Genomic DNA, 26,581 nt, shown 5'->3' on the forward strand with positions numbered 1-26,581 from the left:
TTGCAACGTGGTTTCTTTATTTCCTGTTTTACGTCTTCATTGTCTATTGAGGTTGGCAGATTCCAAAGATGCAGATTTTATTTCAAATGTAGATTTCATTTTGGTCATGTTCCTGTTCCACAGAATGGTAGTATTACAGCTCTGAGGCTCATTTGTGTGATGGTGGAATTTCTTTGATATGGAGACATGTATTTAATTTTCTTTCTCTCCTAGTTTGATTTATACTCTGTTATGGACAGAAGAGGGAATCGAAGCCTGATGATTCAAGCAGATGCCTCAAATATGTAACTGGTTACATATTTTCCCCTTATCTTTCAGGCCCACTGTCAAGTGAGAAGGACCATTCAAAGTCAAATGTCCCTGTTCAGCATCTTGGTGATAAAGTGGTAGGTGTTGGCTGAAGATAATTCACATGTTTACCTTGTATGTCTGTGTGTGGGCATACACATGGGTAGAAACTCTGTCCTGTTCTAAGCTGCTCACTTAAACCAGTAAAATACAAAACAAAGGAAGCAGTTTTATCTAAACCAAGACTTAACACAGGGAGTAACCCTGCTTGCTGGCCTAGGGTGGCTAGCCACAGCCTGGAAATGCCCAGTTTCATGTCCTGGGTAGTTTCCTAAATTTTGGCAGTATTTTAAGTAGAATATCTCCACATGCTTGTGTGTGTTACTAAGATCTAACTGTAGAGTTGTTGGGTTGTTGTTCAAGCAGAACTATTAAAATGTATTATTTCAGAGAATCAATAAGGTTGGAAAAGACCTCAAAGATCATCAAGTCCAACCTGTCACCCAACACCTCATGACTAGCTAAACCATGGCTTCAAGTGCCACATCCAATCCCTTTTTGAACACCTCCAGGGACAGTGACTCCACCACCTCCCTGGGCAGCACATTCCAATGGCCAATTACTCTTTCTGGGAAGAACTTTCTCCTCACCTCCAGCCTAAACCTCCTCTGGTGGAGCTTGAGACTGTGTCCTCTTGTTCTGGTGCTGGTTGCCTGGGAGAAGAGACCAACCCCCACCTGGCTACAACCTCCCTTCAGGTAGTTGCAGAGAGCAATAAGGTCTCCCCTGAGCCTCCTCTTCTCCAGGCTAAGCAACCCCAGCTCCCTCAGCCTCTCCTCACAGGGCTGTGCTCAAGGCCTCTCCCCAGTCTCATTGCCCTTCCCTGGACATGTTTAAGTGTCTCAATATCCTTCTTAAATTGAGGTGCCCAGAACTGGACACAGGACTCAAGGTGTGGCCTAACCGGTGCTGAGTACAGGGACACAATGACTTCCCTGCTCCTGCTGGCCACACTGTTCCTTATGCAGGCCAGGATGCCATTGGCTTTCTTGGCCACCTGGGCACACTGCTAACGATCTAATTGAGAATACCCCTGCTTACTGGAGAGGGAGTTGGACTAGATGACCTTTGGAGGTCCTTTCCAGCCCAAACCATTCTATGATTCTACACAGATTCTACTTCTTGGGTTGCTTAGCCTGGAGAAGAGGAGACTCAGGGGTAACCTTATTGCTCTCTAAAGTACCTTAAGGGAGGCTGTAGACAGGCAGAGGTTGGTCTCTTCTCCCAGGCAACCAGCACCAGAACAAGAGGACACAGTCTCAAGCTGCACCAGGGGAGGTTTAGGCTGGAGGTGAGGAGGTGTGTTCTTCACAGAGAGTGATTGCCCAAGGAGGTGGTGGAGTTGCCGTCACTGGAGGTGTTCAGGAGGAGACTTGATAGGGTGCTTGGTTGCATGGTTTAGTTGATTAGGTGGTGTTGGATGATAGGCTGGACACAATGATCTTGAGGGGTCTCTTCCAACCTGGTTTATTCTAGAAACAATACAACTTTGAGTTCTTTATAGTGTTACAAAATGGAGTGGACAGGGGCTGTGGTAATACAGAGTTTTCCAAGCCCTTGGAAGTTGGATTGCCTTTGAAGAAAAAACAAAGCACAAATGCAATCTCATTTCCAGCAAGCAGCTATTCATAGTAGGGTGCCTGGATCTTCATCATCTGACACTCTCTTACACCCTGGTGAGTTGGTGGACTGAAATGTCACCACTACCCCAAATGCACCTGCGAGGGGCGATTCACAATTCAAACCCGATTCCAGACTTTCCAGAAGCTCAAGCCCATGTAGCCTACATCACTTACACTTGAGTCATGACTGCAAAGATTATTGGCAGCCATCAGTTTGGAGATTCAAGGCACATCTACCCAGGGAGATTATTGCTTGGAAGGGAAGGTGTGGGTTTTTTCATGCAATCATTTGTGTGTGTGCTAACTCCCATCCAGATATTTTTACCGCCTGCTAAAAGTGTTGCAGTACAAAGTGATGTAACTTTACTCCTGAAGTGGAAGATGTTGCTTCATTTCTGGAGCACAGGAACTAGGAGGGAGTTACTTGGGGTAATGTGCTAGAAGTTCACTTTACTGCACATTCACAGTTACTGCACACTGACTCCTTTATGTAACGAACTGTTAGACCCTTTGATTTATATATAAGTTTCGACACCGGAAAACAGCCAAAAGACTTATCTGTGCATCTGCTGCTAGTCTGGTGTGCTCCACATCTTGAGAAGTGCCATCTAACCAGCTGACATCATTAGCATATGTATGCTGCCTTCTTTCCCCCATCCCAAATGTGCAGTCCTGCAAATCACAGCAGTCTGAAATTCTGATCTCTTTAGTGCTGTTCGGAATCCCTAACTCACTGCCCCTCTTCTTTGTGTCCATGCAAAGGCACCAGTGCTCAGCAGCATGTTTAGCAGCTTGAGCCATTTACCGTGCTACAGTCAGTGCTTGGAGGGGAAAGATCCAGGGCCTCCACTGATGGACTCAAGATGGAGGAGGAGGGCTCAGCAGCGCCTGGAAACTCTTCAGCAGCTTGCTGCGTAAGTGTTCTGTGGTTGGATGATTTAAAGCAAACATACACACAAACCCAACAAAAATGCATGCACACTGAAGTGGAGATGACTGCAATTTGCTCCTACTTACATTTCCCTTGAAATTAAGAGATTGCAGCTGTTGTGGAGTATGGTTGCCCATCTGTTTCTTACGGGGTGGATGTTGCAGATTCCTTCGTCCCTGTGTTGTCTGCTTTGCAGTGGTGGCAGAGAAAGAGAAAAGAGTCATTTCAATCTCTTACAGCTCAGACACAGCCTGGGGTTCAGTACTGGGGCCTGCTCTTTTTAATAGCTTCATTAATGATCTGTGTGAGGGAGTTGAGGGCACCCTCAGTAAGTTTTCAAATGACATCAGTCTGGGTGTCTCTGTTGATCTGCTAGAGGGTAGGGAAGATTTACAACAGGATCTGCACAGGTTAGACCAATGGGACAAAGCTAACTGTCTGAAGTTCAGCAAGGCCAAGTGCCAGGTCCTCCATCTGGGTCACAACAAACCCATGGTAAACTACAGACCTGGGAATGTGTAGATGAAAAGCTGCAACTAGGAGAGGGACCTGAGGGTATTAGTTGGCAGTTGACTAAATATGAGTCAACAGTGTGCCCAGATGGCTAAGAAGGCCAATGCCATCCTAGGTTATGTTAAGAAACTGTGGCCAGCAGAAGCAGGGAGGTGATTGTCCCCCTGTACTCAGCACTGGTGAGGCCACACCTTGAGTATTGTATTCAGTTCTGGGCCTCTCACTGTAAGTAGGACATGGAAGTGCTGGAGCATGTCCAGAGAAGTGCAGTGAGGCTGGTGAAGGGCCTAGAGCATGTGTCCTAGGAGGAGCATCTGAGAGAGCTGAGTTTGTTCAGTCTGGAGAAGAGGCTGTGGGGAGACTTCTTCACTGCCTATGACTACCTGAAGGGAGGGTGGAGCGAGGAGGTGGCCAGCCTCTTCTCTTTGGTGTCAAGCAGCACCAGGTTCAGGCTGGATGCTAGGATATATTTCTTCACTGAAAGGGCTGTCAGATACTGGAATAGTCTGCCCCAAGAAGTGGTGGAGTCATCATCCCTGGAGGTGTTTAAACAGCATGTGGACCTGTGCATAGGGACATGATATAGTGTTTACCTTGTTGTGCTGGCTGAAGGTTGGAGTAGATCTTGAAGGTCTTTCCTAACCAAATACATTCCATGAAGACTTCAGTGACGTGTGTGTTACTTCAGTGGAAGCTGTTTCCTTTTGGTCCCATGCAGCTGCAGCTGGTTAGATTGCCTTTGCTGTTCATTCAGGGGAGTGTGGGGCCTGAACTAGGGCACCACATCTATAGTGCAGGGGTTTCATAATTGAGCTTTATTCTGGCCTCACAATTTGGGCTTCTGATTCATGAAATGTTTTGTGAAAGTTTATGTGTTTTACCACATGATGTGTGGTTTTGGAATGGTGGTGCAGCTGCATTCAGGACTGCAGGCATCAGCTGGGTAGCTGTTTTCAGAGGGGTTTGGTGTATTACAGACTAACTTTAGACTCTGGGCTTTTCAGATCATGCATGCTCTAAGGGCTGCAGGTACCTGAGTTCTGCCACATGCCAGACTGTAATCAAGGATGTTTAAGAGTGATACAGCAGATTTTGTACCCAGTTTTGTTCCCTTTCAAAAGGATATTCTTCTAATTTCCATAATAAAATAAGAATTTTGGAGTCTTTAAAAAACAAAGTATTATTCCTTCCAGCATTTTACTCAGTCCCCTGCACATGGAAACCTCCACAGCTTCTTACATTTTTCCTGTTGTGCTGTCACAAGAACTTACTTGATACCTGTGCTGCCTTCAAAGTGATTTACATATCAACAACATGTAGCTGCAAAATGTCTTGCAATTAACAAAAACTGAGAAAAAAACCATCCCCTCTCTCTCAGCCTGCACTGACTGACTGTGTTGCTGATACAGAAGACAGAATATCTCCCAGCTGTCTTCTCAGTAGTTGCATTGCCTCTGCAAGGTTACCAGGAATAAGTGCTCATTTATTTCAGCAAAGTCAGCAGATGTAAATCAAGGGCATGCAAGAGGCAGGATCTGTGGAATAGAAGGGGCTATTTCACTGGGCTCCCATTGTGCCTATAAGGACAGCATAATAGGATGAACAGCTTATGCTAATAAAGTTAGATCTTAAGAATAAGTGCCCACCTGTGCTGAATGAAACAGGAATCCATCTGGATGGAGCAATGGCCTGATATCTAGAGTCAGCTAGTGGAACTAGCCATCAGCTCAATTATCTCATTTGCATTACAAACAACTTCCAAATAATAGGTTGATTAGTGCTGAGCAAGTATCTCAGGTTACTGCCCTGCATCTTGAAACAGTCTCCTCCCTTTTGTTATGGGATATGACTGAAAGCCCTGGGATGAGATGACTTTAAACTTACCTTGGCAGTAAATTGAAGGTTAATGAAGCACCTCTACAGGCTTTGCTGTAGTGGGTAGACATACTGTGTCTCCCTGAGTGCCACAATGCAGCTCACAGGGCTTAGATGAAGTGCTTGAAGACAACTGATCTTGGCATGCAATCCTCTGTTTTGATCCCAGCTCTCAAGCAATGCTGCCTATTGTTAACTGTATCTCTGTAAATATACCTCTGTATTTCAAATTAGGCAGCAGCAACCATCTCCAGCACCCAGAATCCCATGCATCTGAGCTTAGGATTCTTACAAGTTGCCAAAAATGATCTTACAAAACCCATGATTTCAGGAGTTCCATAGAGCTAAGGAAATGACACCTTAGTGACATGAGATAGGCTGTAAAAAATAGGATAGGATAGGATAGGATAGGATAGGATAGAATTAACCAGGTTGGAAGAGACCTTTGAGATAATTGAGTCCAACCTATCACCCAACACCACCTAATCAACTAAACCATGCCACCAAGCACCCCATCCAGTCTCTTCCTAAACACATCCAGGGATGGTGACTCCACCACCTCCCTGGGCAGCACATTCCAATGACCAGTCTTTCTTTCTGTGAAGAATCCAGCCTAAACCTCCTCTGGGGGTACTGGTTGATAGTAGGCTGAACATGAACCAGCAGTGTGCCCAGGTGGCCAAGAAGGCTGATGGCATCCTGGCCTGCATCAGGAACACTGTGGCCAGCAGGAGCAGGGAAGTCATTCTGCCCTGTACTCAGCACTGGTTAGGCCACACCTTGAGTCCTGTGTCCAGTTCTGGGCCCCTCAGTTTAGGAAAGATGTTGAGTTGCTGGAAGGTGTCCAGAGAAGGGCAACAAAGCTGGGGAGGGGTTTGGAGCACAGCCCTGTGAGGAGAGGCTGAGGGAGCTGGGGTTGTTTAGCCTGAGAAGAGGAGACTCAGGGAGACCTTCTTGCTGTCTACAACTCCCTGAAGGGAGGTTGTAGCCAGGTGGGGGTTGGTCTCTTCTCCCAGGCATCCAGCACCGGAACAAGAGGACACAGTCTCAAGCTGTGCCAGGGGAGGTTTAGGCAGGAAGTTAGGAAGAAGTTCTTCCCAGAAAGAGTGATTTGCCATGGGAATGTGCTGCCCAGAGAGGTAGTGGAGTCACCATCCCTGGAGGTGTTTAAGAGGGGTCTGGATGAGGCACTTGGTGCCATGGTTTAGTTGATGAGATGGTGTTGGGTGATAGGTTGGACTTGATGATGTCTGAGGTCTTTTCCAACCTGGTTAATTCTGTTCTATTCTAGATAACTATTTCTTGCCTACACACAGAGGGAAGTATTCATAAAGTGTCAAACTGTTTTGCTATGTACATGTGAGTATGAAAACCCCCAAATGTTACTGCTTGTGTAAGCATGGGAATTTGTAGTGTGCATATTTGACTGTGCAGCCAGGGAAGCAGTGATTAAAAAAGCCCCAAACCAACAACATAAGGAAGAACACTGTGCTGAAAGTACTTCTTAAGTGATATTCTCTATTTTGGCTTTTAGAGCTCAATCTTCTCTCCAGTTACCTCAAATTGTTTATGAAGATCCTGAAGTCAGTGGAAGGAATCGCTACAAATATTTTGCACGGTAAGGAATGGACTGATCTGAAACAGAATTCAGGAGCTTGCTTTTGTGCACTTTAAAGAGCACTTGAATAAATGCCAGAGCCTAGCTTTTAATGTCTTTCCTGTCAGTTATTTGATCACAGTTATGGAAAATCTAAACAGTAACCAAATCATGAGGTGGGTTTTGTTCTCCCAAGTAACTACAGACAGAACAAGAGGGAACGGCCTCAGGCTGCACCAAGGAAGGCTTAGGCTGAGCATTAGGAAGAAAACTTTTTTCACTGAAAGGGTTTCAGGCTTTGGAACAGGCTGCCCAGGGAGGTGGTTGAGTCACCACAGAATCACAGAAAGCTGTGTAGTTTTGGTGCTTAGGGAGGTGGTATAGTGGTGTAATTGGTAGAACAGGGCTAATGGTTGGATTGGATGATCTTAGAAGGCCTTTTCCAACCTATATAGTTCTGTGATTATATGATCTTAATTGATAAAACTTTTAAAGTTCACACTAGGCCAGAATTTTCAGGGAATGAGTTAGCATATAAGCAAATGTGCCAGGCATTCTGTACGTTATTATTACTATTATTATTAGAGCTGCAGATCCTCATACACAAAGGAAGAGGATGCTTACAAAGCCATTGTGGTTCTCCAGACTACTGGAAAGTTGTCTTCTTAAGGAGCAACCTTTTAACTCCCATCTTCTTCCAGGAGCACAAAGGCAGCAAAGGAAACCCTTGATTGCTCCTTCCAGCATGACACTGTGGGTCAGCAATGAAGTCAAGTTCTGAACCAACAGCTAACATACAAATGTTCTCAACTCAGTGTGGTGGCTTTAGGCTATGCCTTTAAGATTTAGTTACAGATTTTGAGCAGAAAAGTAGAAAAATAGAAATAAATCACTATTGGGGGTAAAAAGGAAAATAAAAGGGACCTGGGGGTACTGGTTGACAGCTGGCTGAACATGAGCCTGCAGTGTGCCCAGGGGGCCAAGAAGGCCAATGGCATCCTGGCCTGGATCAGGAAGAGTGTGGCCAGCAGGAGCAGGGAGGTCATTGTGCCCTGTACTCAGCATTGGTTAGGCCACACCTTGAGTCCTGTGTCCAGTTCTGGGCCCCTCAGTTTAAGAAGGACATTGAGACACTTGAATGTGTCCAGAGAAGGGCAATGAGGCTGGGGAGGGGTTTGGAGCACAGCCCTGTGAGGAGAGGCTGAGGGAGCTGGGGTTGCTTAGCCTGGAGAAGAGGAGGCTCAGGGGAGACCTTATTGCTCTCTACAACTACCTGAAGGGAGGTCGTAGGCAGGTGGGGGTTGGTCTCCTCTCCCAGGCAACCAACACCAGAACAAGAGGACACAGTCTCAAGCTGCACCAGGGGAAGTTTAGGCTGGAGGTGAGGAGAAAGTTCTTCCCAGAGAGAGTTGTTCACCATTGGAATGTGCTGCCCAGGGTGGTGGTGGAGTCACTGTCCCTGGGGGTTTTCAGAAAGGGACTGGATGGGGCACTTGAAGCCATGGTTTAGTTAGTCTTGAAGTGTTGGGTGACAGGTTGGTCTAAGATTATGTTCTCAAATTGAAATTCAGCTTTAAAGCCACTCAAAGGCTAAGGGAACTTGAACTGTAATATGCACACTATAGGAATGCCTAAGAAGGAATTATCAATATGTTGCTGAGCCCATATAGCTTTCAAGATACTTTTTGAAGCAAGTAAACCTTACCAGCTGATTGTAGGAATTCATGGCAGGGTTTCAAGAAGTTCCTGAAAAAACCCTCTCTGAAATGCTGAGAGTGGAATAAAAAAGTAAAGAAATTAGTGAAGTGCACACAAAATGTGAGCACATTCTTAACTTCTTTTAATCATTGCCTGGTTTGGGAGTTCCACTTTCTATCAGTATCTACACTGACAGAAGAAGCTCTCTCAATTCTGCTGATGAAACTTTCTCTGTTATTGAAAGAATTGTGTCATATTCAGGCAAAATACTTAACCATGCAACTATAGAACCTGGGTTGTGGAAAATCAGTGTAACTGCACTGGAATTAGGCTTTTACTCTCCTGGTTGTTGCCTCACATCTGCATTCTCTCGTTTCAGACCTCTCACCCCTCCTAGTAAGCTGCATCCACTAAATTTTGCTTATGCAGTGGCAATGTAAGTAGTGAGTTCTGGAGCTCTGCTGTTGTAATGGGTCTCATCTCACCAGAAGGAGGTTGGGAAACTGTTCAGCTTGTGACCAATATTCTTCATAATGAACCAACAGGAAAATCTTGTTGAGGGTTTGTTCATCATTGAGCTTTCCTGAAGAAACAGGTGACTGGCTCTGTCAGTATATAAGCAGTGCTTTGTGGGTAAAGTTAATGGCTTTGACATGTGCCTCAAGTGTGTTATGGGGTCTGAAACAGAAAGCCAAATGTCTCTGGATCCTAGAAGAGACACTGATGCAAAGAAGATTCTCCAATACAGCAACACTGTTGAAAAACTGTGGCACTTTACAGCAATCTCTGTGATAATTGCAATATTGTTCAATATTGTGGTGTAGAACAGCCATGGTGTAGTCCAGTGCAGTTTTCAGTGGGGACCACATTTTAAAGGGACATAAGTAGATGCATTTCCTAGTAGAGCCAATGGAAGTTGCATGTGCTTACAATCATAACTGATTTTTTTTGTTCTGGATTTGGTGGAAAGACAATAGGTCCAGAGAAGGGCAACGAGGCTGGGGAGAGGTCTGGAGCACAGCCCTGTGAGGGGAGGCTGAGGGAGCTGGGGTTGCTTAGCCTCGAGGAGGCTGAGGGAGCTGGGGTTGCTTAGCCTCGAGGAGGCTCAGAGACCTTACTGCTGTCTACAACTACCTGAAGGGAGGTTGTAGCCAGGTGGGGGTTGGTTTCTTCTCCCAGGCAACCAGCACCAGAACAAGAGGACACGGCCTCAAGCTGCACCAGGGGAGGTTTAGGCTGGATGTTAGGAAGAAATTCTTCCCAGAAAGAGTGAATGGCCATTGGAATGTGCTGCCCAGGGAGGTGGTGGAGTCACCATCACTGGAGGTGCTGAGGAAGAGACTGGATGAAGTGCTTGGTGCCATGGTTTAGTTGATTAGCTGGTGTTGGGTGGTAGATTGGACTTGATGATGTCTGAGGTGTTTTCCAACCTGGTTAATTCTATTCTATTCTATTCTATCCTATCCTATCCTATCCTATCCTATCCTATCCTATCCTATCCTATCCTATCCTATCCTATCCTATCCTATCCTATCCTATTTCTATCCTATCCTATCCTATCCTATTTCTATTTCTATTCTACTCTATTCCTATTCTATTCTAATTCTATTCTATTCTGTTCTGTTCCACTCTACTCTACTCTATTTTGCATCTCTTTTTAGGACAGAACCCTACGTCCATTCAGCTACACGAAACAGCAGGAGCTGTGGTCCCATGCTACAAACTGTGGGCACACAGACAGATTACAGGGATGGTGAAGCCCAGACAGATCCCTATTCCCCTGAATATGTAGTTCCCAGTGGCTCCTTCCCTGAACTTCTGACGCTTGCTACACTTGCTTGGGGTGAGTAGTGAGATCAAGATACATGGTCACAATCATGTGGCCCCTTTAGCAGGAAGGTTGCTTGGGCTTTTTTCAGTGTCAGGTTTCAAGGTTATTGCCACCTTTGATATTTTCTGACTTCATAGTGCTGTGCTGGGGAATTTCATAAAGAGTTTTGTGATCATTCAATATAGAAAGGTCATGGAATCATAGATTACTAGGTTGGAAGGGACCTCAAGGATCATCTGGTCCAAGTTTGCTTACGAAAAGCCCAGTCATATGTTTTACAAATTTGAACTAAGAGCAGCTCTTCGATTTACTTAGTCTCATAGTATAATAGTATCATAGAGTCAGTCAGGGTTGGAAGGGACCACAAGGATCATCTAGTTCCAACCCCGCTTCCGTAGGCAGGGACACCCCACACTAGATCAGGCTGGCCAGAGCCTCATCCAGCCTGCTCTTAAACACCTCCAGGGATGGGGCCTCAACCACCTCCCTGGATAACCCATTCCAGGGCTTCACCACTCTCACGGTGAAGAACTTCCTCCTCACATCCAGTCTGAATCTCCCCACCTCCAGCTTCATTCCATTCCCCCTAGTCCTATCACTGCCTGATGTCCTGAGAAGTTCCTCCCCAGCCTTCTTGTAGGCCCCCTTCAGATACTGGAAGGCCACAATTAGGTCACCTCGGAGCTGCCTTCAGCTGTTCTGAGTTAGATGTCTGTAACAAGCCAGTATAAACATTGCTTCCCCTGAGTGTACCTGTGATCCTCATCTTCCAGTGTTCCACCTGCAATAATGATGAACACTGGGCATGCCAAAGAAAGTGTGAATGCTCAGAAAGTGTGGTGTTTAGAAAGTTTTTCCTCCTTTGCAGCCTGCAGTGGAGAAATGAAGTGCTGCTGTTAATGCCAACTAAGCCACAGCAACTGCAGGTCCTACCGCTCCTCATACTGTGGGATTTTACTGGCCTTAGAAATATTTGCTTCTTGTTCTTCTTTTGTTTAATGTATATGGTCTTATGCCCACCCATGGTACTTTCTGGTGGTGGTTGTTTGCTGGATTCACCATTCCACTAAAGAGCTGCTGCTTCTTGTCCCTGTAAGGTCAGGGGCTGCCAGCAGGACTAGCCGAGGTGGAGATGATTGAACGTGCCCGGGAAAAACGTGCGTGGGAAGCAAACCTTCCAGCCATGGACAGTGCTTCAAACATTGCAAAGAGGAGGAAGATGATGGATCATATGGAGAGAAAGGAGTGGGCCTTCAGAGAGCAGGAAATAGAAAAGTAGGAGTCCAATGATAGCCTTTATTTCTTTCAATTATTGGCTGAATAGAGAGGGAACAAAAAAGTTTAAGGGATTGGCTTAAGGGTACAAGCCTCCTGTTGTTGTGAAAGCCTCCTGATTTTGGGAAGGGATACTTTCTGTTAAGTTTCATGTGAGACCATAATGCTACTCCCATGATACTTTTCAGCAGTGCCAAACTCCCTTTTTAAAAAGGAAAGATTACATAGGAGCTATGCAATGTGAGCCATGCCTGAAGTAGCCAGTTGGCATGCTGTATGGTGGTGACAGCATTGCCCAGAACACTGTACAGTACAGGGGGTCATACCTGGCCTTTCCTTGTAGGTTGCAGGAGGTTCGACTGGAGGTCTTAAAGCAGCTGCTGCGAAGGCAAGAGGAGAATCAGAATAAGCTGCATGCCAAGCGCTTGCAGTACCACTGGCAAAACCATCAGAAGGCTAAGGAAGAGAGAATAAAAAAGGTTCATCATGACTGTGCACTGAGTAAGTTTGAAAGAGGGAGCAGTATGAGACTTAGATTTCAGACAAACCATTTCTTCTGCCCCTGTACACTGCACTGGTTAGGCCGCATCTTGAGTACTGTGTCCAGTTCTGGGCCCCTCAGTTTAGGAGGGATGTTGACTTGCTGGAGCGTGTCCAGAAAAGGGCAACAAGGTTGGTGAGGGGCTTGGAGCACAAGCCCTATGAGGAGAGATTGAGGGAGCTGGGGTTGCTTAGTCTGGAGAGGAGGAGACTCAGGGGTGACCTTATTGCTCTCTACAACTACCTGAAGGGGAGTTGTAGTGAGGCGGAGGTTGGTCTCTTCTCCCAGGCAACCAGTACCAGAACAAGAGGGCACAGTCTCAGGCTGCGTCAGGGGAGGTTGAGGCTGGAGGTTAGGAGGAAGTTTTACACAGAGAGAGTGATTGCCCACTGGAATGGGCTGCCTGAGGAGGTGGTGGGGTCGCCGTCGCTGGGGGTGTTCAGGGCGAGGCTTGACAGGATGCTTGGTTCCATGGTTTAGTTGATTAGGTGGTGTTGGATGATAGGTTGGACATGATGATCTCGAAGGTCTCTTCCAACCTGGTTTATTCTATTCTAGTCTAGTCTAGTCTAGTCTATTTTCACAAGGTTGCAGTCTTTCTTCAGGATAGAATAGAATAGAATAGGATAGGATAGAATGGAATGGAATAGAATAGAATAGAATAGAATAGAATAGAATAGAATAGAATAGAATAGAATAGAATAGAATAGAATAGGCCAGACCAGACCAGGTTGGAAGAGACCTTCAAGATCATCGCGTCCAACCTATCATCCAGCACCACCTAATCAACTAAACCATGCAACCAAGCACCCTATCAAGTCTCCTCATGAACACCTCCAGTGATGGTGGTGAACCTCCCCTGGTGCAGCTTGAGACTGTATCCTCTTCTCCCAGGCAGCCAGCACCAGAACAAGAGGACACAGTCTCAGGCTGCACCAGGGGAGGTTCAGGCTGGATGTTAGGAAGAAGTTCTATACAGAGAGAGTGATTGCCCTTTGGAATGGGCTGCCCAGGGAGGTGGTGGAGTCACCATCCTTGGAGGTGTTCAGGAGGAGACTTGATAGGGTGCTTGGTGCCATGGTTTAGTTGTTTAGGTGGGTTGGATTGGTTGATAGGTTGGACACGATGATCTTGAAGGTCTCTTCCAACCTGGTCTGGTCTGGCCTATTCTATTCTATTCTATTCTATTCTATTCTATTCTATTCTATTCTATTCTATTCTATTCTATTCTATTCTATTCTATTCTATTCTATTCTATTCTATTCTATTCTTCTGGTGCTGGTTGCCTGGGAGAAGAGACCAACCTCTGCCTGTCTACAACCTCCCTTCAGGTAGTTGTAGAGAGCAGTAAGGTCACCCCTGAGTGTCCTCCAGGCTAAGCAACCCCAGCTCCCACAATGTAGGTACCTGTGGCCAGCATTTGTTCTGCTCAAACAGATCATGTTTTTGTACTAACCAGCAAAAGCTCTTAGGAGTTTCCACAGACAGGCCTTTTTTAGAGCTACTTGTGTGAAGACCCTTCTCACGTTTGTGTTTCCATTTCAGTGCTCAGGAAACTGATAGCTCAGAGGAAGAATGTGATGGGGAAGCTGGAGAGACGAGATATCATCCAAGAGTATACTGACTTTGCATCACAAGCATATGCTCCTCTGTCTAGACATGGTTATTTCCCAGACAACCATGCTGAACGCTACGTGGTAAGAAGCTTCTATCTTGACACCTTTGCAGGTAAGGCACTTATGGAAGATTTGGGTTTGCACAGGTTATTAACAAAACTCAAATTTCTCTCCCTGCTGGTCCATTACTTAATCACTCTTTGTATTTCGTAGGACTTTGTGAGCTGGAAGCATCTCTCCCAGATTATGTCACCCAGGCCAAGAGTAAAGCTCCAAAACCTAAGTACACTACCACTGAGACTGGGTATGTTAAAAGATCAGCAAGGCTAGAGGTGACACTGGAACAAGTTCACCAGGTATGGAGCTGCATCCAGCAACATGTCAACTCCTCTTAGATGTGAGCTGCTCAGAAATGCAATTAGAAAGACACACTTTTGAGCATTCTCCCCATTTAGACTAGACTAGAATAGAATAGAATAGACCAGGTTGGAAGAGACCTTTGAGATCATCACATCCAACCTATCATCCAGCACCACCTAATCAACTAAACTATGCAACCAAGCACCCTATCAAGTCTCCTCCTGAACACCTCCAGGGATGGTGACTCCACCACTGCCCTGGGCAGATCATGCCATTGCTTGGTAACCCTCTCTGTAAAGAAATATTTCCTAATATCCAGCCTGAACCTCCCCTGGCACAGCTTGAAACCATTTCCTCTAGTCCTGTCACTTGTCACCAAGGAGAAGAAGCTGGGCCACCCCTTGCTCCAACCTACCTTCATGTAGCTGTAGAGAGCAATGAGGTCTCAACTCAGACTTCTCTTTTTCAGACTGAGCAACCCCAGCTCCCTCAGCCACTCCTCATAGGTCATCTCCTCCAGGCCTTGCTGCACTTCTCTGGACATGCTCCAGCAGCTCAGTATCCTTCTTGTAGTGAGAAGCCCAGAACTTAACACAATACTCGAGCTGTGGCCTCACCAATGCTGAGTGCAGGGGGACAATCACTGCTGGCCACAGTGTTTCTAATATAAGCTAGGATGGCATTGGTCTTCTTGGCCACCTGGGCACACTGCTGACTCATATTTAGTCAACAGTCAGCTAATACCCCCAGGTCCCTCTCCTAGTTGCAGCTTTTCATCTACACATTCCCAAGTCTGTAGCTTACCATGGGTTTGTTGTGACCCAGATGGAGGACCTGGCACTTGGCCTTGCTGAATGTATAGAATAAACCAGGTTGGAAGAGACCTTCAAGATCATCATGTCCAACCTATCATCCAGCACCACCTAATCAACTAAACCATGGCACTAAGCATCCTGTTAAGCCTCGCCCTAGACACCCCCAGTGACGGCGACCCCACCACCTCCTCGGGCAGCCCGTTCCAATGGGCAATCACTCTCTCTGTGTAAAACTTCCTCCTAACCTCCAGCCTAAACCTCCCCTGGTGCAGCCTGAGACTGTGTCCTCTTGTTCTGGTACCGGTTGCCTGGGAGAAGAGACCAACCTCTGCCTCACTACAACCCCCCTTCGGGTAGTTGTAGAGAGCAATAAGGTCACCCCTGAGTCTCCTCCTGTCCAGGCTAAGCAACCCCAGCTCCCTCAATCTCTCCTCATAGGGCTTGTGCTCCAAGCCCCTCACCAACCTTGTTGCCCTTCTCTTGACATGCTCCAGCAAGTCAACATCCTTCCTAAACTGAGGGGCCCAGAACTGAACATAGTACTCAAGGTGTGGCCTAACCAGTGCAGTGTACAGGGGCAGAATGACCTCTGCTCATGCTGGCCACACTGCTCCTGATGCAGGCCAGGATGCCATTGGCCCTCCTGGCTGCCTGGGCACACTGCAGGCTCATGTTCAGCCTACCGTCAACCAGCACCCCCAGGTCCCTTTCCACCTGACTGCTCTCCAGCCACTCTGACCCCAGCCTGTAGCACTGCATGGGGTTGTTGTGGCCAATGTGCAGAACCCGGCACTTAGATGTATTCAATCTCATGCCATTGGACTCTGCTCATCTGTCCAGCCTGTCGAGGTCCGAACTTCAGACAGTTAGCTTTGTCCTATTGGTCTAACCTGTCCAGGTCCCATTGTAAATCTTCCCTACCCTCTAGCAGATCAGCGTGGTCTCTCATCACCGTTGTTCCCCAACAGCATCATCTGATATGCAAAGATGCTAATGTTGCACTTCTGCATATCTTAATTTATCACAACTCATGGTCATGCAGATGAATTGTCCATATCTGCAGTTAGCCACTGAGGAAAGAAGTGCCTCATTTGCATCTGCAATCACAATGTCTGGAAAGTACATGTACTTGTAAGTGTGCTTCTCGTGATGCTTTTGAGGGTTACCTTCTCTTGCAGTCAGGCAGATTCTTGGTTGGCTGAAAAACACTGCATTTCATTTGTGCAGCTTGGCAGCTTATGCTTTATTTAGGGAAGAAATATTTCCTAATTGGAAATCATGTGTGCAGCTTCCTTGGTTTAGTGGAATCTAATAATGCAAACAGTAACTCTCTACTAATGAATTTTAGATTCCAGCCTTGTTCTGACAAAAATCAGTCCCATTATCTGAGATTTAAATCCCACTGGATCTTCTAAAAAGATGAAACACTGCATGTGATGATGATGATGATTATGATTATTCAGGAGGAAGTTTTTCAAAGAAGATCTTGAGTGCTGCAGGCACTGTTCAAGAGCTAAGGGCATTGATTTACTGCAGTTTTAGAGAGGAAGACACAGCAGTATTGATGGGGTTGGAGCTTGGGTGGATTATGCATAAAATGCAAGTAGTGGCTGTTATCTTAGCTTTAAGAGCAGACAGCAAATATATCTTACCTCCCAAAGGAAGTAAAATAAAGACTCTCTCACACAGGGTTGGGAAGAGTTGGAAGTAAAAGGGAAGTGCTATTCACAGCTATATACAGAAATGACAAAATACCCATTCAGCCTCAGCCCAGTCCGTTGACCTGGGCTTACAACAACCTCTTCAAGCCCAAAACCTTTTCAAAACCTCCCCCAGTTAGGCCAAAAGTCCAGGCCTCAAATGTGCCCACCCCCCTGCACTGCCCCCTCCCATTTCCAAACTGGTGTGACACAGCTAGAATTCAGCTCTCCAGCTCCAGGCCCCTGCCAAGGCTGCTCTAGGCCTCACTCCCCCACAATCACAAACATAAGGGAGCAGCATCAGGAAGGAGAGAGAGGGAGGGAAAAGAGGCAGAAACTGACTCTGCAGCCAGTTTTATAGACAGGCAGGCATGATGGAATGAAATAACAAAAATTACACTTTCTGGTCCAGCTTCAGGACCTGTCTGGGCTCTGGAGGTCTGTAACCTTATGGGTTTTAGAATCATAGAATCAATAAGGTTGGAAAAGACCTCAGAGATCATCAAGTCCAACCTGTCACCCAACACCTCATGACTAGCTAAACCATGGCTTCAAGTGCCACATCCAATCCCTTTTTGAACACCTTCAGGGACAGTGACTCCACCACCTCCCTGGGCAGCACATTCCAATGGCAAATTACTCTTTCTGGGAAGAACTTTCTCCTCACCTCCAGCCTAAACCTCCTCTGGTGCAGCTTGAGACTGTGTCCTCTTGTTCTGGTGCTGGTTGCCTGGGAGAAGAGACCAACCCCCTCCTGGCCACAACCTCCCTTCAGGTGGTTGTAGACAGCAATGAGGTCTCCCCTGAGCCTCCTCTTCTCCAGGCTAAGCAACCCCAGCTCCCTCAGCCTCTCCTCACAGGGCTGTGCTCCAGACCTCTCCCCAGCCTTGTTGCCCTTCTCTGGATATGTTCAAGAGTCTCAAATGTCCTTCTTAAATTGAGAGGCCCAGAACTGGACACAGGACTCAAGGTGTGGCCTAACCAGTGCAGTGTACAGGGGCACAATGACTTCCCTGCTCCTGCTGGCCACACTATTCCTGTTGCAGGCCAGGATGCCATTGGCCTTGGCCACACTGCTAGGCCCTGGGTCATTTGGTTCAAACCTGGACAATTGTAGCTTATCACACAAAGACCTTTCACTGAGGAAGAGCCACAGGACAACATGCTCTTCAAATTACCTCCTTCATAAAATCCCCTGCTTGCAGAAAAATCTCCTGACCTGCAGAGAAATCTCCTGACCTGCAGAAACAAGCATTATAGCCATAGTTAAAAGCAAAGAATTATACCCATAGTTAAAAGCATTCTGTAGTGAGATGTAAACTGTAATGAAATTGTGATATCCCTACCCTTTTTTCATGTTGTGGCAGAATCTTCTGTCTTACAGGAAAGAGGAATGTTTAATGATTTTGTCACTGCATAATAAAAGTAACACACACACACACAAGAGGCTCTGCTTGCATATAGGTCATAGTTGAATTGTTTCAATTAAATTCCTGTTTTAAAATGAGGAAAATAAATCTGAACTATGCCTTTACTGACTCTCTAATACAATATACTCTTAAGTACATACCCATTTTAGATTAATTTAGGGTGACTCATCCTATGCAGTTGCTGGTGACATTTAATCATAGAATCATCATAGAAGGTTGGAAGGAACCTTAGAAATCATCTACTCCACCCTCCCTGCCTTGGGCAGGGCCACCTCTCAACTAGACTTGGCTGCTCAAGGCCTCATCCAACCTAGCCTTGAACACCCCAAGGGAGGAAGTGTCCACAGCCTCCCTGGGCAACATATTCCATAGTGAAATGACACTCACTTCCTTCTTACCTATGATTTGAATGTCCCATTGGTATCTTCTGACCAACCAATGGCCTCCTCTGCTAACCTTAGTCAGCTTTTCAGTTGATGTGCAGTAAGAAATAGAAGCCATAAGCCTGCAAAATGCAAAATACACTCAGCTCCTTGTAGTTGGTGTGATCAGCAGCAGTCAGCATCTAGAGGAATGGCCTTATTGTGTTGTTCCATCCAGCCCAATTCTGATTAAATTGTATGTCTATTCCAGGCACTACTGGAGAAGAAGAATAAAGTCAAGGAGCCAAAGAAGCCCCTCAGTTTCCTAGGGAAAGCAGAAGGAGTAGAGAAGCCTATTCCTCACCCACCCACTCCAGTCCTGGAAAGTCCATCAACTGTAAGTGGGCTGGGTTTAGCATGGGTTTTTTCCCCCCTCTTGATCCCTAATTGTTTTCTGCATGGTGTTTAAAGAAATGCCCAGAGAAGGAATGAAGTGACCTTTATCTTTCTTTGTGTGAGAAATAGCTGCTGCTTTTTCTTTAGACTCTCCCAGTCTCTTTTTACTCCATACACTAGCAAAGAAGTGAAAATCTTTTACAGTATCCCTTGGCCAAGTTTTTAATTAAACTTTATTTTAAGAAGACAGAAATTATTAGACATTTGAGTCCCTGGTTCTTGGGGAACAAAAAGAGAGAATTAGAATAGAATAGGAAAGGAAAGGAAAGGATAGGATAGGATAGGATAGGACAGAATTAATCAGGTTGGAAAAGACCTTTGAAATCATCAAGTCCAACCTATCACCCAACACCATCTAATCAACTAAACCATGGCACCAAGTGCCTCATCCAGTCTCTTCTTAAACACTTCCAGTGATGGTGATTCCACCACCTCCCTGGGCAGCACATTCCCATGGCAAATCACTCTTTCTGGGAAGAACTTCTTCCTAACATCCAGCCTAAACCTCCCCTGGTGCAGCTTGAGACTGTGTCCTCTTGTTCTGGTGCTGGTTGCCTGGGAGAAGAGACCAACCCCCACCTGGCTACAACCTCCCTTCAGGTAGTTGTAGACAGCAATAAGGTCTCCCCTGAGCCTCCTCTTCTCCAGGCTAAGCAACCCCAGCTCCCCCAGCCTCTCCTCACAAGGCTTAATGATGATGATGATTACTCAGGGTCTTTCAGCCTTCTAATCTTAAAACACAATTGTAATCTAGTGGAGCAATTAAGTTTAGTCTCATGAAAGTTAGTGAGACTTTGGGTGCTTAGCCCTGAGTATGAACTTCATTTATTTGTTGGAGTGAAGCTCTTGTCAAATGCAGGATGCAGTGTTTGATGAGCATGCTGCAGTTCACAGAAAATTATTCTTCTGCAGAGGCAGAAATAGCAGTCATGATGTGTCATGGGGGATGTGATATGCTGCAGGAACCCCCCAGCTTTTTAGGGGAGCTGCAACTTCTTCTCCTGTTTTAAAGTAATGTATTTAAGGGCTGCTTGCCCCAGTGGATTGCTTTGTCTGCCTGTGATCACCATTTTTCTGCTGGTAGTAAGAATCAGACACAGTCACCATTCAAACTTGTGAATTTGAGAGTCCCATAGCCATGAAACTGAAAGTCTTATTAGATCATTCATGGTGTCTTCCTTTGTGCAATATGATGTTCTATGTTTTATACACTATGCTTTAAGATGACAAATATCACTGGGAGGAGTTTTCCACAGCTTTACTAACTCCTAGGTGTTAGGTATTGTATTGCAGTGGTAGCTTTGCAATATTGACATTTACCAGTTCAGCAAATGTTTAAAGTATTTCCAGGTGACTTAGAAAGACATCAGCAAGATTTGTCCCCCCAGTGGCAGTCATTCCTGATCATGTTTGCAGAATGTTGCTTTTTAAACAAGATTTCCAATGCAATAGAATTCCACCTGAAGGAGTTCTGACAACATTTGGTTTCTTTTCAAGTGTCATTATTTGTGAGCACATGAAAGAGTGGAGCCCCATCTGTAAAATCAGGCCAGTTCAGACACTGAAGGGTAGCAGAATCCAAGTGAGATTTCTCCTACCAGCTGGCCTCAAGTAGTACTGAAAGCAAGGCTCTCCCCTGTTAATGCTTCCTTTCCTGCCATACACAGATAATCAAAGCATAACCAACTGCTAAGTGCACCAGCCTCTTCCTGCTGGAGTTGAGGACCTCAAAAGGCAAGTGTGGCAGTCACAAAGAGGTGACATGGACCACAAAGGCTGTAAAAGAAAAGTGGAGAGAGAGAATGGGGGTGCTACTGCAGGCCTCCTCAAATCCTCTCCCCGAGTCACTTCTTACGCACTCACTAGCCACAAGAAGCTCACAGAGCACTTTCACCTGTTTATCACTTTCTCCCAGCCCCATCCTAGTTTTCACCCTGCTCCTAGATCTTTCTATATCCTTAATTCCTCCCTCTTTTTTTTTTTTTTGGGTTTGCTTTGGTTTTCTGGTTGATTTCTTTTTTTTCCACTGCAGGGTATGACAGACTTTACATCTCTGCTTCTTCTTTCCTGCTGGTCTGTAGCAGGCAAATGGAGAAGCTGATGACTACCCTTGCTAAGGCATTATTTGCAGCACTGAATAACAGGGGGGGGCGGGGAAAAGAAAAGAAAAGAAAAGAAAAGAAAAGAAAAGAAAAGAAAAGAAAAGAAAAGAAAAGAAAAGAAAAGAAAAGAAAAGAAAAGAAAAGAAAAGAAAAGAGAAAAGAAAAGAAAAGAAAAGAAAAGAAAAGAAAAGAAAAGAAAAGAAAAGAAAAGAAAAGGAAAGAAAAAAGAAAAATGCATCCCACAAAGTATCACACAGTATCACAGTATCACAGTATCACAGTAACTAAGGTTGGAAGAGACCCCAAGGATCATCAAGTCCAACCTGTTCCAACAGACCTCACAACTAGATCATAGCACCAAGCGCCACGTCCAATCTCCCCTTGAACACCTCCAGGGACGGCGACTCCACCACCTCCCTGGGCAGCCCATTCCAATGACGAATGACTCGCTCAGTGAAGAACTTCTTCCTCACCTCGAGTCTAAACCTCCCCTGACACAACTTGAGACTGTGTCCCCTTGTTCTGGTGCTGGTTGCCTGGGAGAAGAGACCAACCCCCACCTGGCTACAACCACCCTTCAGGTAGTTGTAGAGGGCAATGAGGTCGCCTCTGATCCTTCTCTTCTCCAGGCTAAACAATCCCAGCTCCCTCAGCCTCTCCTCATAGGGCTTGTGCTCAAGGCCTCTCAAAGCTGTAACCAAAACCTCAGGTTGGCTTACCTGTCCAGTGTGTGTGTCATCTCCATTTCCCAAACTCCTTGAAGGGCTTTCACACTGTAGCCAGGTGGTGTGATCAGAGTTTAGCTTTCTAACTGGACTGGAAAGTCATCCCTTCTTTCCAGTGAAAAAGAACCTACCACATCTGAAGGCAGTCCTTTGGCTAGTCCTGCTTTGTTCCTCCTGCATGCTGGTGTGAAAAGGCTTCCTTTTGCATTTAGAAAACTTAAATCTTCCACACCTAAGAAAAAAACAGATACCAAGATTCCAGCCCACGACTTCTCTCATCCCACACTCTTCCCTGTTTTTCCAGCACTTCTAAAATACCACATTTCAATGCAGACCTCACAGGCTCTTTATTAAAAACACTTCCTTGCCATTTTTAGATGTATTTTTATCTTTCCCAGGCACCCAATGAGCTTTTTCCTTCTGCTACTGTCAACTCCAGACCAGAAGACCCTCCCCCCCCCAAGCTGTACTTCTTCTATTTGAAATCAATCCTTTCTAATTCTTTCCCCCTCTTTTCTCTTGTGGTCATGTTCCCTTTCCCACTATATCATTCTTCCAAGTTGGTTTCAGTCTCACAATCCTAGGCCAGTGAAGCTCTCAAAGAGACAAATCACAGCACAATGCAATTCACAGCATAATGCAAATCACAACATAATGCAATTAATTTTCCTTCTGAACTATCACTTTCTGAGTCTTAAATTTACTGAGCTACTCTGTTAAAGGCCACCCCTGGGATAAATATGAGAAGAAAAATGTTCCCTTTAAAGTTAATCCCCCTATTTATGGTCAGCAGCTCTCTTGCACCTCCTTCACCAATACTTCCATAGCCTTAGTGTCTTCACCTTAGCTGATGCCCTTTTTGCAAACTCAGATTTTCAGTCAAAGCTACAAATAGGACTTTGGATGTATGCAGTAATTTTCTCCATCAACATCTCCTTTTGGTACTCATCTCCAAAGACCCTCTAAAATCTCACACAGAATGTAATTGTAGAGCCTTTCTCCTCCATCTCTTGTAAACCATGGAAACACATGTCATTCTGACTCACCTTCCTTTCCCTGGAAATTAGAAGAACAGTGTGAAACAACTGAGACAAAGCTGGATAGGAGCTGGAATTTTTGATAGTTACATGGGTAGTCTCTAGAAATCTCAGCCTCCAAAGAAATAATTAATTATGATGTGGATGTTCTTTGTGCTTTGGCAGGAGGAAGAGGAAACAGAACTGGCAGTGATCTGTCTGCAGAAGTTGCTCCGAGGCAGAGCCATCCAGAACATGGTATTCTGTCTCTCTTTGGTTGTGCCTCTCTAGAATGATGGTGGGAATGTTTGAAAGTGTGTTTGCAATCTTACTTCCACAGCACTAATCAAGGGTAATGAGGCTTCAGCAGTATGTTCTCCTGTGTGCTATTTGGAGTCCTCCAAGGCTGAAGTCTTTGCTCTCCAGCCCCAATTTCTTACAGGAACTTGTAGGTTCCTACACATGGCTGTGAGTGTCTCCCTGTTCCTGCCACCCCCTACACTCAGCTGTTTAATTAGATGCTTCAAAGCAGAATTACTCAAATGGCAAAATCTAGACTAGGTCTGGGCCATGAGTACATTTTGCCTTGATTAAGGCAAGATCCCAGGCACAAGAAGCCTCCTACATCCCAGCAGGGCAGCTTTATTTCATCCCATCTTTCCAGTTTCCTGTGATGGTGCGCTGAACCTTAGACTGAGCAGCTGAAGCGCCCTACCACCATGATTCCCAGCAAGTACAAGATTCTGCTTTCAGTGGAGCAGAAATGGGCCTGGGTAAAAATCCATGCCTTGTGGTCTTTATGGTCAGACCAGGCCAGAAGGTTTGTTTTCATGCCTGCTGAGAATATAGTTGATACTCTGATTTGCATTAATTGCTTAATGCTTGTGAAGTGTTCCCACGTGGGCCCCTGACCTGAGCTTTAACAAACAATGTGACAGTGTGAAGATGGCTGGAGGTGGCATATAGACTTCCTAGGTTTTCTTCAGTTCTGTGGTGGATCTATGAGAAGGATGCTTTAGGCCATTGCAGGACTGTTGACTTTCACATCTTGAAATGTCCCATTATTTTAGGAACTTCCATCCAGCTAGTACTGGATCAGAAGTGTGTGACTCCAAGAGGTCTGTGGTGATGGGTTGGACTTGATGATCTTTGAGGTCTCTTCCAACCTTAGTGATTCTGTGACTCTGAGAATGATGTGAGCAGCGTTGAAGTGATCCTTTGTTGCTGTTGAAAGTCCTTTTGGAAGAGAGGGTGACTGAAAGTAAGACAGTGTCAGGGAAGGGCTGGGCCACATAACCCCATAGCAGATACAGCAGCAGTTTCAGCAACCAATTTACTGCTTTGAACTGCTGCTGGACTCCCTCAAAATGAAAGTCAGACAACAGCAGATGTTAAAACAGGAGGCAGCTAACCCTGGAATGAGGAAAAGGGGCAGTGCTCACACAGGGAAGCTTTGATGTTGAGGCTGATGGAACAGGATATTCAGAAGGCTACTGCCCTTTTCACTCGACAGCGGTGTTGCTGTTCTGCATTCCAGTGGTTTGAGTTCTGGGTGAAGCCTAACAGAATTAAAGGTAAAAATTGTAATAAAGTAGGAAGAGAGCATCTGCACTTCACAGAAGAAAGTTTCAACTTTCATCTTCTGCGCAGAAGGGTTTGGGCAAGCTTTACTTGGCAGCTGTAGTGTTTACCTAAACGTGGACACAAATTCGTTACGGACAACTAGGTCTTGGAAACAGCCAGCTGCAGTTTGGAGAAGAAGGGTGTGCTGTGCTGGCAAAATGTGATGATCTGTGTTCTTCATTTAAGATGCTTGCTTGTTTGGGTTTGTTTTGAAAGATGTTTGAAGAAAAGGAGAAGCGGCTGGAACTGATCCAGGAGCTGCGCACCACTCACGCACTCCAGGAGGACGGACAGCTGCTTTTGAAGGCAGAGGCTGAAAGGATGCTGGCTCTACAGCAGCAGCATAACTTGCAGATGGACAAGGTTTGCCTGTGTAGATGGGAAGTGCTTCCCAGAAAGAGTGATTGGCCATTGGAGTGTGCTGCCCAGGGAGGTGGTGGAGTTACCATCCCTGGAGGTGTTTAGGAAGAGACTGGATGAGGCACTTGGTGCCATGGTTTAGTTGATTAGATGGTATTGGGTGGTAGGTTGGACCCTCTGAACTCAAAGTTCTTTTCCAACCTGGATTCTTCTCCTCTCTTTTCTCTCTTCTCCTTCTCTTCTCTTCTCTTCTCTTCTCTTCTCTTCTCTTCTCTTCTCTTCTCTTCTCTTCTCTTCTCTTCTCTTCTCTTCTCTTCTCTTCTCTTCTCTTCTCTTCTCTTCTCTTCTCTTCTCTTCTCTTCTCTTCTCTTCTCTTCTCTTCTCTTCTCTTCTCCTCTCTTCTCCTCTCTTCTCTTCTCTTCTCTTCTCTTCTCTTCTCTTCTCTTCTCTTCTCTTCTCTTCTCTTCTCTTCTCTTCTCTTCTCTTCTCTTCTCTTCTCTTCTCTTCTCTTCTCTTCTCTTCTCTTCTCTTCTCTTCTCTTCTCTTCTCTTCTCTTCTCTTCTCTTCTCTTCTCTTCTCTTCTCTTCTCTTCTCTTCTCTTCTCTTCTCTTCTCTTCTCTTCTCTTCTCTTCTCTTCTCTTCTCTTCTCTTCTCTTCCCAAACCTTCCCTTCCATTCTATTCTATTCTATTCTATTCTATTCTATTCTATTCTATTCTATTCTATTCTATTCTATTCTATTCTATTCCATTCCATTCCATTCCATTCCATTCCATTCCATTCCATTCCATTCCATTCCATTCCATTCCATTCCATTCCATTCCATTCCAGATGAACAACACTGTCTTGACCTGTGCTTGCAGCACCACTACATTTGATGTCTTTACGTTTCCTGTTCTCTGCAGCACAGAAAGCACCCAAGTAACAAAAAGCCTCTCCTAGCGCAAGCCAAGCGTTGAGTGCCTGAGGGGCTAAAATTGCTCCCTCACTGATGGTGGGGAATTGGGGGAGTCTCAGAAGCAGACTGGGGTGCTTTGACCACAGCTGCTACCCTGGCTGTACTTGCCTTGTTTGCAGACAGAGCACTTACTTATATCACAGGGCTTTGAACAAACTGCACTGTCAGACCAACCTCACTTTCCCCACCTTTCAGTCTGTTTGACTGATGCTATGACCTGGCACCACAATATGTGCTTATCACTCACATTTGCCAGATGTTTTACTGAATGGGTGTTACTGCTCTGTCATTTCCCTGTCCCTTTTCTAGCTTGGCACCCTCTCAAGCAGTAAACATCACAAAAGAAGCCAAAGTGTAAATATTCTTGGGATTGAAACTCCTAGGACCACAGCAATGGTATCACCGTGTTGTACTTACTGCTGTTGAGGAGAGCAGAGAAATTTTGGGCTCCATCGTCTGCCAAGGATCTAGTGAGAGCTAGGGGTGCAAATTTTCATCCTTCTTCCTTGCAGGGTCCTTCCAAAGTGAGTCAAATGGCAGATGCTGGTCTGAAATGGATCATAAAGAAATTTTGTCCAGCCTTCACAGCATCTCAGATGCACAGTAACTCCACATTCCTGCAGGCTTTCCTGTAGGCTTTCCTACTCTCCTGGTTTTTTTAGTGACCAGCTGTGAGGCAATTCTGCAGCTTCCAGGTTATGATAATAGCATCCACTGCCCAGCTGGCCTGGTGGAGGCCACTGCTTCCTGCTGGGTGGCCAGCCACAAAATTTCCCCTCAGATCTCAGGAAGAATTGAACTAGGTGACTGTGTTTCACTGTTTATTGT

The 26,581-nt window shown here is 45.6% G+C and overlaps 1 protein-coding gene across 1 annotated transcript in view; it reads left to right on the top strand.

Moving 5' to 3' along the window:
• The first annotated feature begins 2,735 nt into the window (after nucleotides 1–2,735).
• The window catches only part of CFAP91 (cilia and flagella associated protein 91), a 37,721-nt gene continuing 13,875 nt past the window's right edge, over nucleotides 2,736–26,581 (top strand). Inside the window, exons 1-11 of the mRNA XM_009906522.2 lie at nucleotides 2,736–2,884; nucleotides 6,824–6,907; nucleotides 8,964–9,020; nucleotides 10,246–10,427; nucleotides 11,513–11,690; nucleotides 12,034–12,191; nucleotides 13,777–13,959; nucleotides 14,061–14,203; nucleotides 18,786–18,911; nucleotides 23,000–23,071; nucleotides 24,653–24,799. Coding sequence (XP_009904824.2) covers nucleotides 2,751–2,884; nucleotides 6,824–6,907; nucleotides 8,964–9,020; nucleotides 10,246–10,427; nucleotides 11,513–11,690; nucleotides 12,034–12,191; nucleotides 13,777–13,959; nucleotides 14,061–14,203; nucleotides 18,786–18,911; nucleotides 23,000–23,071; nucleotides 24,653–24,799 — 1,464 coding nt within the window. The 5' untranslated portion in view covers nucleotides 2,736–2,750. The remainder of the gene's footprint in view (nucleotides 2,885–6,823; nucleotides 6,908–8,963; nucleotides 9,021–10,245; nucleotides 10,428–11,512; nucleotides 11,691–12,033; nucleotides 12,192–13,776; nucleotides 13,960–14,060; nucleotides 14,204–18,785; nucleotides 18,912–22,999; nucleotides 23,072–24,652; nucleotides 24,800–26,581) is intronic.

This window comes from Dryobates pubescens, chromosome 8, assembly GCF_014839835.1.
Source record: "Dryobates pubescens isolate bDryPub1 chromosome 8, bDryPub1.pri, whole genome shotgun sequence".
NCBI lineage: Eukaryota > Metazoa > Chordata > Aves > Piciformes > Picidae > Dryobates > Dryobates pubescens.